At 35.5% G+C, this 14943-nt stretch overlaps 1 protein-coding gene across 2 annotated transcripts in view; it reads left to right on the top strand.

Moving 5' to 3' along the window:
- DCAF6 (DDB1 and CUL4 associated factor 6) overlaps window positions 1-14943 on the top strand; it is a 133164-nt gene that overhangs the window by 80426 nt on the left and 37795 nt on the right. The window contains exons 11-12 of one of the 2 annotated variants that reach the window (XM_088017124.1): window positions 964-1023; window positions 14748-14865. In XM_088017124.1, the coding sequence (XP_087873250.1) occupies window positions 964-1023; window positions 14748-14865 (178 nt within the window). The remainder of the gene's footprint in view (window positions 1-963; window positions 1024-14747; window positions 14866-14943) is intronic. The other variant, XM_088017125.1, reaches the window with a different exon arrangement.

The raw sequence follows: 14943 nt of genomic DNA, 5'->3' as shown, positions 1-14943 counted from the left end.
TATTCCCCAGTGCCTTGCTTAGGTTACTAGGTCCCTAGGATGACCAGGAAGAAAGGAGAAGCTTAGATCGAAAAATGTCACATAGTTAATTATTGTCAGAACCAGGTTTAGAATCAAAACTCCCTAACCCCAGACCAGTGCTCTTTCCATTTTATCATGCTGCCTTTCTTTATATCAGTGTTTTCCAAACAATAGAACACATTTATAAGACACATTCTTACACAGAAACTCAGTGCATCAAAAGGATAAAAAATTAAATGTTCTATTTAAAGCCAGGGTGGAAAGCATGAAGCTCAGACCATTAAGCCTACTCCTTTCCTCTCTTTTTCTTTTCCCACCAGGCCCCTAAAGAAACCTAAGCCTTCAACAGAGTACAGTTTTAATATGCACAACATATCTTAGAGTTTTAAAAATTATCTGTGTTTCTGTAATGGCAATTACTTCATTGAATTTTTCTCTTATAAACCATTTTCTTTGTCTGACATCTTCACTTGAGCTCCTATTTTCAGCTCAGGGTACTACAACCAGCATCTAGCAAAGTGTAGCGAGCATCTCATTTCATGCTTTGAATCCTCCAGTCCAGAATGAAAGCCATCTTTAAGGAGCTGGAAAGGGGTTTGAGAAGGGGAAGGAGTCTTCTGTTTAGTGAAGGAGATACTCTAGTTCTATTTTATCTACCTTGTACCTTGTGCCTGTGCTAAATTTGAATTTGATAAAAGGTGTATGCATGGAAGTAGAAGAATATTTTCTTAACTCATTCTCAACGTTGCTAAATGCTTACGTGAAATAACCTATCTTAAGCACATGGCGGCCCCGCTTACTCACTGCTTGGGAAATATACCCCAGTACTTACTTCTATTCCCTACCCTTATACATTTATTTCTTAAGCTTAGAGTTGATCATGACATTGCTGTGCAGTTTTCTGCTGCTTACTTTTAAGTTGAAATCTCATTTTTGTTTCAGATTCTCCTTCTTCTGTGGTTAACAAACAGCTCGGATCCATGTCACTTGACGAGCAACAGGGTGCGTGCAACAGGAGATGCGCTATGCCCATCCATCCGTAGTTTTATTGCAATGCATAAACCAAGCTCTCTCTCTCTTTTTCATAGCGTTTCATTTTGATTATGGTCTAATAGTCAGTATTTTGTGGGCTAAGTTACCCTAGGTGGTATTGTGTACAAAGGACTTCCCTGGCCTCAAATTATTTTCTACATAAACTAAGTTAATTTCTACCTTTGGTCCCATGTGCCAACTCTAAATTCTCTTTTTATAATAATATTGTAATGGATATAAGCTATATCCATTTTTTAAAATTCTAGGTATCATAAAATTGTGTACAATTGTGAATGTGAGGTTACCATATTATCTAGTGGCTGATTTAGAAAAAGTTATATTATACAGTAATATTCTGTATTACCAAATGGCTATTGTTAATGATACTTGGTTTTATGTCTCACTTATCCAGCGGTCAAACTCCTGATAGCTTTAACTATAAGGAATACAATTATGAACTCAGATAAGCTTTGGAGCCATCAATCAGAAGGGAAAATCGCTTCCACTAGTACTTGCACTTTTTGTAGTAGGAGAGGAATGAAATCAACCTGAAAGCTGTGAGCATAGCCTCATGAGGTAGACAGGTTACTTATTTATCAGGTTTTATTACTAGCGGAGCAAATACAGCACAGGGATGGATTGGTAGAGGAAGACATTCTGAAAATAAGAAGGGGAAGCTGAAAAGAAGGATCGAAAGAGGAAGACTATAAAAAAATAAACAAACAGGCTGTTAGAAGTAGGGCAAACAGCTTTACTGTTGCCCCTCAGAATTCCCTGGCCGATTCTAAATGTATTGTGATGCAGAGGGTAAAAAAAAGTTGATGTTAAGTTATCAAGAATAACTTCGATAATATTCACTTTTCTCTATTTAAAAAGACAGCTAATCATTTAATAGACCTTATAAATATTTTTCAAAAAATTGAAAAAAAAACTCAGCTGTAAGGCCATAAGCTTTAGTTGGCTGAAAGTTTATACATGTAGGATGACTCATTTGCTGATAGTATTTGGGAAATTAAATGTTGCTGAAGTAGTGTGAAATAGATCTAATTTTAGCTATCTTCTTGGAGACATATTCAGCAACTAATTTTAAAATAAATTACTTCTGATCTTAAATTAATCTCTATAGACCTGAGATGACAAGTGTTGCTGGAGGTTTTTCTGTTTTTGAGAATGAATGAATGATGAATGAGTTGGTGAATGAATTTGAGAACTAAGAAATTAAACACATTTTATCTATATACATTTATTGTAGAGGTATTAACAGTGATGAATAATTCCCTTAAGGTAAAGTACAGTTATATCATAATATATTGTACTATTGTTTAAAGCCACTCTCTAATCAAATAATCTTTTTTGTAAGGATATATGAATGTAAATAGTATATCACTACCAGAGAGTTTGTAGCCAGATTCATATTCTGTTCATCACATAGGATAATTTCCATTGATTACATTGAATATTTTATTCAATTTAAGTTGGTACTTAATTTACTTATGGTATGGATATGGCAGAAAGAGATGAATAAAGGATAACTTTCAGATTTTTGGATCAAGGTCTGGGTGAATGATGATGCTGCTTAACTAGGGTAGACTTGTTTGGAGGCAGAAATCAAGAGGTTCTCTGTTTTTCTGGCTTAAACTATGATATGCCTTTTAGTCATATCAGTAGAAATGTTATATAAAAGGGCAAGTATTGAGCAGGCTTGGCAGAAGCTGCATTGTAATAGACCATCATCAATGAACTGTGTAGTTCTCTACACAGTGTAAGTCCTCTGAGCAGAAATAAATTAAAGGTGAATAGTATATCCAAGTGAATTAAATCCTGAGCTTTTCTTTTTACGTGCCTTTTTGTTTAGCAGGATTACATCTTTTAAAGTTCTTGGGACTTCTACATCCCAGGCTTGTATTACCTAAAAATAACTTCTATAAAAATTAGAAACTGCCCACCACTGTCCTTCTCACCTGGACTAACAGAATCACCTCTTACCTGGGCTCCTTGTATCCACTCAGGCTATATAGCCTGTTTCCCAGCAAAAGCCAGAGTGAACTTCTAAAAACATAAATCTAATCATGTCCTTCATCTACCTAAAACTTTTTAATTGTATCCCTTTGCCCTTCAAAATAACCTAAACCCATACCTTGGTTTATAGAGCCCTACGTGACCTCCTGGCCCTTGTCTCTCCAGCCTTATCTCAGGACACCCCTCCCTCATTTACTCAGCTCTTAACAAACAGGTCTGCTTTTAGTCCTTTTAATACTCCATGCTTCTTTCCCTCTCAAAAGCTTTATATATGCTATTCCTTCTACCAAAATCCTTTTCCCTACAGCAACTTCTACTCATCAAATGCCAGTTAGAAATTTCTTTCTCAAAAATAATATGACATTTTAATTTGGAATAATTCTCCCCTCTTTTTCTCTTTGTGACCTGTTGTTTTCCTTCATTGCATTTGCCAGAATTTGTGGTCATACATTTAAGGGTTTGTTTGATGCCTATATCCTCTAAATATTGCTTTCATTCTCTGTTACACTCAGTGCCTAACTAACACCGTATCTGTTATACATTAGACAATAAATATCTGTTAAATGTGGGAGTAAATGAATTCTTTAAGCAGTGGGATGCCATAGACATTATTTCAGCTTGGGCAGAACCAGATTTATGTATTGGAAAGATGATTTTGGCAGGATTATAGATATTTGATTGGAAGAGTTGGTAAGATTGATTGAAAACTGCAAGACCATGTAAGGGGCTGCTGTAGTAGTCCAGGTGAGGGATGGTACGGGGTCTAAGCTAAGGCAGATAGTGGTAGGAAATGAGAAGGGTGGGCAGATTTTTTAAATATTTAGGAGACAGAATTGATGGCACTTTGAGACTGAGTAGTTAAAAATGAATGAGTGAACCATATCCAGGCGTCTTGATGGGTAATAAGTGATACCATCAACCAAGATAGGGATTTCAGGAGAAACAGCTGGTTTGGGGCGGCGGCGGGGGAGATACATGAGATTCTCTTGACATGTTGAGTTTGAAATACCTTGAGATATCCAAATGGAGAAATGTTATAGACAGTTGGATGGATATATGTTTCTTGGGGGGGGTCACTGGAGAGGCCTGAGGTGGAGATAAACAGATAAACATTGAGAATCATCAATTTACCGATAGCAGTAGAAACCAGGGGAGCAGATGAGACTGTCTAGGAAAAGAGGATACAGTGAAAGGGGGAGAGTCTACACTATGAGCAAGCCGAGAAAAGGATCTAGCTAAGGAGACAGAAAAGGAACGAGCAGAGAAATTGGCAGAAAGAATGCAACGTCAGGGGAAAAGGAAAGTTCAAGGAGGAGATGGTCGTAGCAACATGTGAAGCAACATGTCAAATATGAAAAGGACTGAGAAATGTTTTTGGACGTTGGTAATATGTAGGTTATCCATTGCTGTGGCTTTGCAGTTTCGGTGGTACAGTGGAGGCAGAAGCCAGATAGCAGTGGTTGGAGAAGAAAGATTTTTTTAAAAAGGTGGAAATATTGGTATGTAGATGATCTTCCAATAAACTCAATTAAAAAAAAGATAGAGGACAGGTAATGTCCGGGAGGGGGGGTTGTAGTAGTTTCAAAACAGCTTTTTTTTTTTTTAAGTTTACATTCTTTTCTTCATTGATTTGTATACATTATTTTAAAAATACTTTTTATGTATTTAAATACTTTTTATGAAAGACTGAACCTGAGGCTTTGGTGCATTGTGTTATTTAATTATTATAACATTTCTCTGAATTAGAGATTGTATAAGAAGAGTAAGAGACAGAAGAAAGATGAACTACTTGCCAAGGTCATACAGCCAATGAGTGAAGGACCTGGGATTCACACTCACGTCTGTTAGAGCCAGGAATCACTCTGCTAAGCCATATCCCCAGGAGCAGAGGGTGTATACAAAACTGAGCATGTTTATCGAATAAGAAAGACTCCTTGTGGAAGAAGTTAAAGGTATAGGGGATAGTTCATGTCCTCAGATAATGCTCTTAGTTCAAGTTTTAATTTTATCAAGACTCTTGTTCTCCATTTTACCCTGTAGAATGGGAAGAGTACATTTAATAAGTTTTCTTTCTGACTATATCTCTAAGGATTGTTTAACCGTATTTTAAATTTCTTGTTCATACTTGTAAAGAGACACTTAGATTTTTTAAGTTGATAATTCAGTTTTATTTTACCTGACCTTGTTCGTCTCACAAGTCCTCTGGTACTTTGACATGTTGTTTAATTTCCCATAGTAGTTTATAGGCTTCTTTATTGGGGATAAAAATATTACTGATTAATTAAAAATTGGGGCACCTGGCTGGCTCAGTCGGTAGAGCACACGACTCTTGATCTAGGGGTTGTAAATTCGAGTCCCACATTGGGTGTAGAGGTTACTTAAAAATAAAATCTTTAAAAAAGAATTTTTTAAAAATTGTAATGGACTTGCTTCACTGAAAAATTGTTTTCTTTCAATGTTTATATACCTGTTACTGAATTGGTTGATTGCAGTCACTGTTTTGTTTATCTTGCATTTTTGACAAAAGCACAACATTTGATAAACATGTATTTAGTCTAAACCTTCAGAGTCATAAATACAAGCAATAGTTAATTTCTTTTATCAAAATACTTTTTAAAGAAATAGTCAAGGAAATAAGTGCACAATATGCACATTGTTTTTATCCTGTTGTAAAATACTTTCCAATATTCTGCAAATATAGGGCTTTGCAAACACACATTGACAGCCTTTCCATGCTAATTAGAAACTCCTTTTGAGTAAGCACACTGGTATCTGTCCTGCATTTTGTTTAGTTTGAATAGTGTTTTAATGAGTATTCTGGTGTTTCTTTTTATTTAGATCTCTATGTTAGGCCTACCGTATTCTAAGGGAAATAATCCTCTTCTGGCATATATTTCTCGTGCCCATTTATATTATGAAAACAAACACACTTTTTTTTCCTGTTAAAAATACTTAGGTCAGTGATTTTCCCCTATTAAAACAACAACAAAAGAAACCTATGACCTGAACTTTAAATTTTTGACAGGGTATAAGAAAATCATTGTGCCTGAGTTTTAAATTTTGGCCATGACTAAAGCAAGTTGTCTATATTCATTACAGTGATAATCATTAAGTGGGAGTTGATAATGCTGTTACATTTGAAACTTATGCCTATGGGCAACTGTGTACTGTCAGACACTCTAATTTGTAGCCTTAGAAATATAAATGTTAACTCTCCACTGTATATATTGTACAAAAGCAGGCTTCTTTTGATGTTGATAAAATGTTAACTTAGAGAATGAAGCTTTTGGTTTACCAGGAACCAGTGAAACAGCTCTTACTAACTCCACTAGGGTAGTTGGGAAATGGGAAAGTTGGGCCTATCATACATTAAGTGTGCATTCCCCTAAGATCACCAAATTAAAATTTCATTTCAGCAATATCTTGACAATATTACCTCAAGTAATATTTTAGATCACCATTAAGTATACTTTGACAATTCCAATTTTTATTAAATAAATATCTAATTATTGAAGCCTGTTCTGTTAATGGGAAGTATAAATTCAGTATTCATCATACTGGAATATATCTGTAAATATCTTAAATTCTAGAGAAAAAATAAGTTAGTGAAGTTAGACTTCATTCTTGATTTTTTATATTACTTAGAACTAATTATTACTTCATTGCTCAGAACGGAGCAACTAGTCCTCCTTTCCCCAACTACCAAGTCTAGATTCTTCCCATTAGTGATGTATTTGATCTTTTGGAGGTTAAACCCTATTTCATTTTTATTGTGTGTATTCACTTGTTCACTCTCATCTTAACCAAATCAGTGTCTGTCTATATATCCAGTTAAATTGTGTTCTAACTCTGAATTGTGTATGATAAAAATAACTGGCATTTATTGAGTTTTTAGTGTGTGGCTGGCATTGTGTTAAAAATTTTACATGCATTATCTCATTTGTTCTAATATGATGAGTAGTAATATCCTCATTTTACTGATGAAGAAACCAAGACTCCAAGAAATATGTAAGGACAAGAGAAATAAGTGATGGAGTCATATTTGTATGTCTCTGTTATTAATTCAAACCATATTATCTATTTTTACCTGTGGCAAGTACTGGGCTCAACACTAGGATGCATGAATGAATTAAGCTAATGCTCCCTGTGCTTGGAACATAGTGTTGATTAACACTAACAGTGTTAATAATATCAATAGAGTTGATTAACCACAATAATAATAGCGGAGACACTTACAGTGCATAGTCTTTATGCCAAACATTACTTTGAGCAATTTCTTCATGTTAATTTATCTAATCCATGCCACAACCTTATACAGTAGGTACTGTTACTCTCATTTTCCAGAAGAGAAAACTGAGGCAAAGAGAGGTTAAGAAACTTGCCTGAGGGCGCCTGGGTGTCTCAGTTGGTTAAGCATCTGCCTTCAGCTCAGGTCATGATCCCAGGGTCCTGGGATCAAGTTCCGCATCGGGCTCCCTGCTCGGTGGGGAGCCTGCTTCTCCCTCTGCCTGCCGCTCTCCCTGCTTGTGCTCACTCTCTCTCTCTCTCTGTCAAATAAGAAAAAAGAAACTTGCCTGAGGTCACATACCATAAGTGTTACACGTGTGGTTCAAACCCAAGCCTGGCTCTGCCATCTCTGATCATAACCGCTATGCTTTGCCTCATCTAACAGTAGAGACAGATAGTTAAAAAAAAAAATATATATATATATATATATATATATAAATATAAATATAAAGTGTGATGAGTGTTATAAAAGAGGAAATAACAAGGTTCATTGGGAAACATAAGTGAGTCTTCGTCTCTTCTGGTTAGGGGGGCCAAGTGAGGCATCTGTGAGGATGAGATATTTAAGCTGAGGTCTGAAAGATGAGTATGAGTAAATTAGGTGAAGGGGCGTGAGTGCAGGGAAGCATGAATAGCATGTGGAGAGGCTCTGAGATAATCACATTAGCATGACCGTGACAATCCGAGTGTGGCTAGAGTGTGCATGTAGCTTCAAGAGATAGGTGGAGCCCAGATTGAGAAGGACCTTTGGGACAGTTTAAGGTTTTGGATTTTATTTTAAGAACAGTAGGAAGCTAAGGAAGTATTTAAAATAGAGAATGGCCTGATCTGCTTTATTCTGAATAGATTATGGTGAGTTGACTAGAGACCAAATCACTTAGGAAGTTCTCCTGGTAATAAAGATTTTTTTTTTAAGATTTTATTTATTTATTCATGAGAGAGAGAGAGAGGCAGAGGGAGAAGTAGGTTCCCTGCTCAGCAGGGAACCCAATGCAGGACTGGATCCCAGGACCCTGAGATCATGACCTGAGCTGAAGGCAGAAGCTTAACCATCTGAGCCACCCAGGAGCCCGTGGTAATAAAGATTTTGACCTGATGATAGAAGTGTGGCAAGAGAATGAAGAGATTCAAGAAGTATCTAGCATATAGAGTAAATAGGATTTGATAATAGTCAAATGAGGCAAGGGATTAAGGAGGAGTCCAGAGTATAAACTGCGGTAACAACTCCAGAATTTCTATATAGGAGTGGTTTAGTAATGGCAAGCTGGTGTCTTCACAGATTTGTGGTTGTTTGGGGGAGTTACTGGTGGAGAGTAACATATGCCATTTCGAGCTGCTGCAGGGATGACTCCCAAGTTTTGATTGAGCACAGTTAAAGTGGGTGGATACTTTCTTAAATAGGTAACCCTGGAAAAGGAGTGAAGTATGGGATGCATAGAAGGAGGTAGGAATCACAGGCTTGGTTTTGAATATGTTGATTTTAAGTTATCTGTGTGAGACACCCATGTGGAAAAGTCTGTTGGGCTGTTGATCGTATGGATATGAAGCTTAGAAAAGATGTCAGGGGTGCTGCTCAAGGTCATGAGTTCAAGCCCTATGTTGGGCCTGGAGCCTATTTAAAAAAAAAAAAAAAGAGGGAGAGAGAAAAATCCTTTAAAATAAAAGAAAGGTGTCAGAGCTATAGAAATAAAGTGGAAATTTTCTGCATATAGATGGTAATTGAGGCCATAAAAGTAGTTGAAATTGACAAGGATGAGTATAAAAAATGAGAGGAGGAAGTACAATATTTAAAACTTCGCAAAGAAAATCAGAAAAGTTCCCAAATTGAAGATTTTGCTAGAGGAGAGCTGGTAAAGGAGATGAAGGAGCAACCACAGAGGTCAGAGGTGAAGTAGACCAGTGCAATGTCATGAGATTAAGAGAGGAGAAGCTCTCAAATACAGGAGAACTGTGTATGTGAGTGCTGCCGAAAGGTCAAATAAGTAGTTTCCAGAAATTCTCCACTAAATTAATGTGGAGGAGATTGATAAAGTTAGTGAGAGCAGTTTCACAGGCTGATAGAGACAGAGGCCACAGTAGAGCAGGAGATGAAGAAATGGGAGATGAGAAGTAAGAAAAGCATTTCAAAACAATAAGCAAGGAGGACAGTTGCTGGAGGGGAAAGTGGTTAAAGAGAATGTTCTCCGAAGCTGTCTACCTCATTTGTTCATTTTTACTTGGAAGGACATTTAAACATATTTATCTGTTTATGACAGACAGGTTTGATTTTTTTAAAAAGATAACATACCTGGGGAAACAGTTACAAAAAGAGAGATACTGGATAAGGATTCTGGCAGGGCTTATGTGCCACATGGGGTGGGCATCTTTACCTGTTTTCTTCCTGTCTGTTCTCCCTCAAGACTGAATGGGAAAGAGAAATAGGGACTTTTATGCACAGAAAGCTATAAGACTCACAGGTCTGCAGCAGGTGAAAGAGAGCTGAGGTAGCATTAGGTGAAGTGACAACTACATTTCAACCCATAAATTCTAAATGTCACTGGGAATATGAAACCAGGCAATCTGAATCTATATGTATCCCCAACCCATGCTTAAGTTCAATTTACGTGTCTCTGTTATGTGATGAAAAAAGTTCTTGGATTAAAATTAGTATAATTGACATAAAGGTTAAGTTTTGATTGCCAGGAAGAAAATTTGAACAGAATATTATTTCCAAAAGATTTTATAGGAGGGATTTACGAAGAAATACCAGTATTAAAGTTGAGCTTTGTTTGGTTTTGGCTTTCATAACATAGTTTATAAAGTCAGATTACACTAGTGAGAACACTAATTTTTAGAATTAAATGCCGTGTCTTGCAGTCATGTGTTTGGTAGAGAGGGGTTTTCTGTGAAGAATCTACTCCTAAAAATAGTTTCCCCACTTTGAATCAGAATCACCTTCTTATACATATGATTGGAAGAACTGGGTATTCAGTAGTTTGAGGTCTGCAGAAAAGTTACAGATTCCTGACCTATAAAAATGGAAGTTTTTCATTGTTCTAGAAACAATATTTGAGAAATTTGCCTTTTCTTCTGTGTAAGCCAAGTAAGTTGGGGAGCAAAATTTGGGGAGATAGTTGAACCCTATCATTGATGTGTCTACATTTTTTCAGAGAATTCAGAGAAACAAAATTTCTTTTTAAAATTTAATTTTTTTTAAACTTTTGACATAATGGAATGAGAAGTCTCAATAAGGTCATTGCGTAATAGAAAATACTTTCAGTAAAGAATATACTATTTCTCTGTTATCTCCAGTTTACCTAAGCTATTTGGGTGATTAGTGTATGATTATATAGTTATGATAGTGTCCCAGTGGCAGAAAAGATGTTGGGCAGAGTGATTCCAAACAAATTATTGTGGCCATATCCTCATTCATTATCTTCACTTTGGTTATACTTTAAATTTATATATAGGATAGGTCTCCAGGGATAGCCTAGCTAGAAGTCCAAAAAACATCCATATCAGTATTTAGATGATATGCAAACCTAGTTGCCAAGATAGTGTATTTTGTACTACTGTTAGCACACTTAATTTTTTGTATGTCTTTGAGCATCTTTTTTTAGAACCACAAACGATTATAGTTTCATAATGTCAGTGCACAGATTAAATGGTTTGAATACATATGCATTACCAAAAAGAAAAATGTATTTGTGGTTCATATGTGAAAGGCTCAGAAAGTATCTGATTAAAGTTCAGAGAAGTTCCTTTCAAATTATATTCCAGACCATTCTGAAGTTTCTTCCTGAGTCAGTACACTAACCTGAAAGGGGTCTTATACCAAATCTAGAGAGGACCCTTTAAATTTGGACTTAATCTTAAAACTTGAGCAGTGTTGAACAAATTAAAAGCGACTTTCCCCCACTACACTGTCCTTGTGCTGAGAGCACCAGAATTTAATTTTATTCTCCTATAATGTTTTTAGAGAAAGGAGAAATAGTTCAATCCCTAAGGGCCCTGCAAGAAGATAGAGTGTAGTTTTCCAATACTCTGGGGCCAAAGTGACAGTTTGGGCTACCAGAACTTTTATCAGTTACATTAATATTGCTGATATGAATTAGACATTTCTGAGAAATAACACCACCACCAATTGATATTTCTTAACTGAAATATTTAAGCAATTATTTTCTACTTCGTATTCAAGTTATTTCGAAGACAGTATAGCAAGTAGGAACTTCACATAGAAGGAAGCCTAGATGACTAGAGTGAAAACATCTAGCTCAGAATCACCAGTTTCATCATCCGTAAAATAGACATGGGGCTATATGCTACAAAGGTGTTAAACAAGGATACATGGATCTCCTAGGGCATAGTAATGCCGAATTTTAGTTACTATTATGATGGTGCTTTTATATAAAGTCATTTGTTTAGGTGAAGTTCTAACCTCGAAGGCTCTTAAATTAAAACTTCTACTATTAGGCAAGAAATATCTTAGTTATAAATTTCTGGGCATTGTGTAAGTAAGGCTTTGAATAATACAGTTTTTAGATTGCGTTTGCTGATCCAGCCTCTAATAAACAGAGCAAGCTAAGGAAAATCTAAATGGTTACAAGTTTTTTCAGCTACAGTAAAAATGAAACATTTAATTTTTTAGTTTTTTAAAGTTGATTTTTCTTTGACATTTCTAGCTTAAAATATGTATTTTATCAGAAAAAATGTGAATTAATTCACTAATAAGCCAGGAATCTACATTTCTGAGAAAACTCAACATGACAGGATGTATGTGATCAAGAAAAGGAGTATTAAAGTAGGAAGAGTAGGCTGGAACTAACCAGGAGATGAACCCTACACTTCGGATAGATATTCTCATTAATGCCTCAGGTCTGCATTGTGTGGTGTTTCTGCCAGAGGCGCTCATTATTTATGTGCAGTCTTCAAGGAATGAACTAGACTCGGGTCTGAAGTTTGTGTAGCTAACAGAAGAGTGCACTCTGTTTATACAACGATGGGCCAGTTTTACCCAGGCCTGGTGAGTTCATTAGCAACCTAAATATAGAAATTCTGTCAACTATAGTCATTTTATAAATTAAATGAGTACCACTATGTTTTACATGATTTACAATATGTAGATTATATTCATGAGAGATTAAATAATAACTTTGTAGTAGATACCATAAGGAAGAAGGTTTTAATTAACATTGATCATCTCAGGAAGCTTCTTGCTTTCTGGGAAGGGGGTGTTGTATACATTTAAATAAGATATTTTCTACACCAGTTTGACCTCTGAACAGCTCTTTGTTCACTATATTCCTATAATTATAGCATTCAAGTCTCTGTCTCTTTAATTTTACTCAAAACAGAAAATTTTGAAGTAGCATTTAAATGGCTTTTTAAAACTTCTGCTTCTGTAACTGAGGTGGATGTAAGAAATTCTGTCCTGTTCTCTCACACCTGCTTTTGTTTTCTATTCCTTCTTTACTTTAAAAGAAAAATAAATAGCAAAGCACTTTATAAAGTGCTGTGAGAGATAATGAAAGAATGAGCCCCAGCTCTGCCTCTTGGTTTCCTGGATCATTCTCAGTCTTTCAGCTGTCTGTCCTCATCAGTTCTAGGTGCCTAAAGATGACCATGATTTGGGCAGGAGTGGGGACAGAAATTTTTCAACAACATAATTAAGAATAAGGGAAAACTGTGTGTGGACATAAAACTAACAGCAAATTTTTTAAAGATGGTCAAGGGTAGGACAGATGTTTTAAAAGTCCCATTCTTGATAATTTTATGTAAGCTGTCAATTCAGTTATTTTATCAGAATAACGTTTGATAAAACACCTCTTGTAAAACACTGAATGTAACACTGAATCTTTGAAAGTTGTGTAATGGCTTGTTAATTTATTTCCAGCAGCTGTTTATATCAATGACAATAGTCATAACAAGAGTAGTACAAGAACCAAAGTGTTTTTACCATTTGGGAGGCCAGCTTTATAATTCATTGATGCTTTTATTTTCAAATACCAATTAATATCATAGGAGAGGATCTCTCGTGAGTTAGAATTGAAGGCCTAAGAACTGATAGTCCTGAGTTTGTTATCAGCTTGAGGTCTCATCTCTTGGACAGAATCCTTTTCTCTTTCTACTGCAGTTCTGATTTGAAGTCTTGTTAATTGCCCTCTCACGGGATAAAAGAGCAGAGGTTCTGTCCGATTCTCTTTTAATAAGTGCTCCAGTGTCTTCAAGAGAGACGCAAAAAAAAAAAAAGTCCTTCATTGCAATATAAAGTGAACCTAATAACCAAAAAACCTGAGTAATTTTGGTTTTATGAAGTTGTTACTGCCTTTGTTGTTATTTTCCAAGGCAGAAGGCTTATTTTTAGTACTGTTGTATCAGTTCTTGAATGGGTATCAAGAAAACAATTATATCACAGAAGCATATTCTTTCTGCAGGCAACTGGCAGAAATGTTACATGTTTGATTATATATAGCAGTTTGTATTTTCTCTGTATATTAATGTTTCCCCAAGCTATTAATCATCATAAAAAGAAAAAATTTTAAAGCTCTATTTTATTTTGTCTTTGAATACCCATGTACTCTTGCTGGGGGGAGGTGAGACATGCGGGAAAGGATGATTCTGGAGTGGTCTTTATCAATTTCTGTCAGATTTCTTGATTTTATTTGCCATTTTACAAAGATTTAGTATGTTGAGATAGATATATATCATGGACATCCCCTGTAGACTCTTAAGGTGAAATTACCATTTCCATAATTTAGAAAACAAATTCCTTGCAAGATTAGTCAGGAGAGGAAGAGGAAATATACTAAAACATATGGTCTTGTAGCAAGGAGAATTTTAGAAATATCAAAAGCACATCGTTTTCTTTTCCTCCTCTCCCAATAGAGTGCAGGCTTTACTCCCTTTCTAGATTATAAATCTATGATTTTGAAAGAACAGAAAGAATTTGATAACCTTCAGTTGTTGCAAAATTTTTACTGAACGACTTCTTTCAGAGCCCCAACATCTTCTCAGTGTTTCTGAAGGAGCTAATGTTAGCTATTCTTGATGCTCTGGCAACTAAAGAATAAAATAGTGAGCATTCCATTAAATGAAAGTACCAATTTTTAACATATTTCATTGCTTGTTAATATTCTTTGATTTCCTAATGACTAAATATGGTTCTCAAATGTGTGTAATTTTCCATCTGAATCAAAGGGAGTCATGTACACAAAACTAGAATTTGATGCAATGCCACTTTGAAATAGTGTTTCTATAACACTTGCTTTTGAACTTTAAGTGAGAACCATAACAGATGTGAGAAAGAATTATGACAAGGACAACCTAATTTAAGTTTTATAAATTTTAGGAAATGTCATCTTTTTATTGGTTTCAGAGACTTTTTCAAATGTTTTAAACACAATTTTCAGATAACAATAATGAAAAGCTGAGCCCCAAACCAGGGACAGGTGAACCAGTTTTAAGTTTGCACTACAGCACAGAAGGAACAACTACAAGCACAATAAAACTGAACTTTACAGATGAATGGTAAGTTAATATTTTTGTAAAGCTCTTCTTAGCCATTTTGTAGGATTGTATTAGATGTTATTTTTAGCACTTCATCAT

This window comes from Eumetopias jubatus, unplaced genomic scaffold (genome assembly GCF_037043125.1).
Source record: "Eumetopias jubatus isolate StellerSeaLion01/CBP00866 unplaced genomic scaffold, mEumJub1_p1.0 scaffold_12, whole genome shotgun sequence".
Taxonomy (NCBI): Eukaryota; Metazoa; Chordata; class Mammalia; order Carnivora; family Otariidae; genus Eumetopias; species Eumetopias jubatus.
This window is presented reverse-complemented; position numbering and strand designations above follow the sequence as displayed.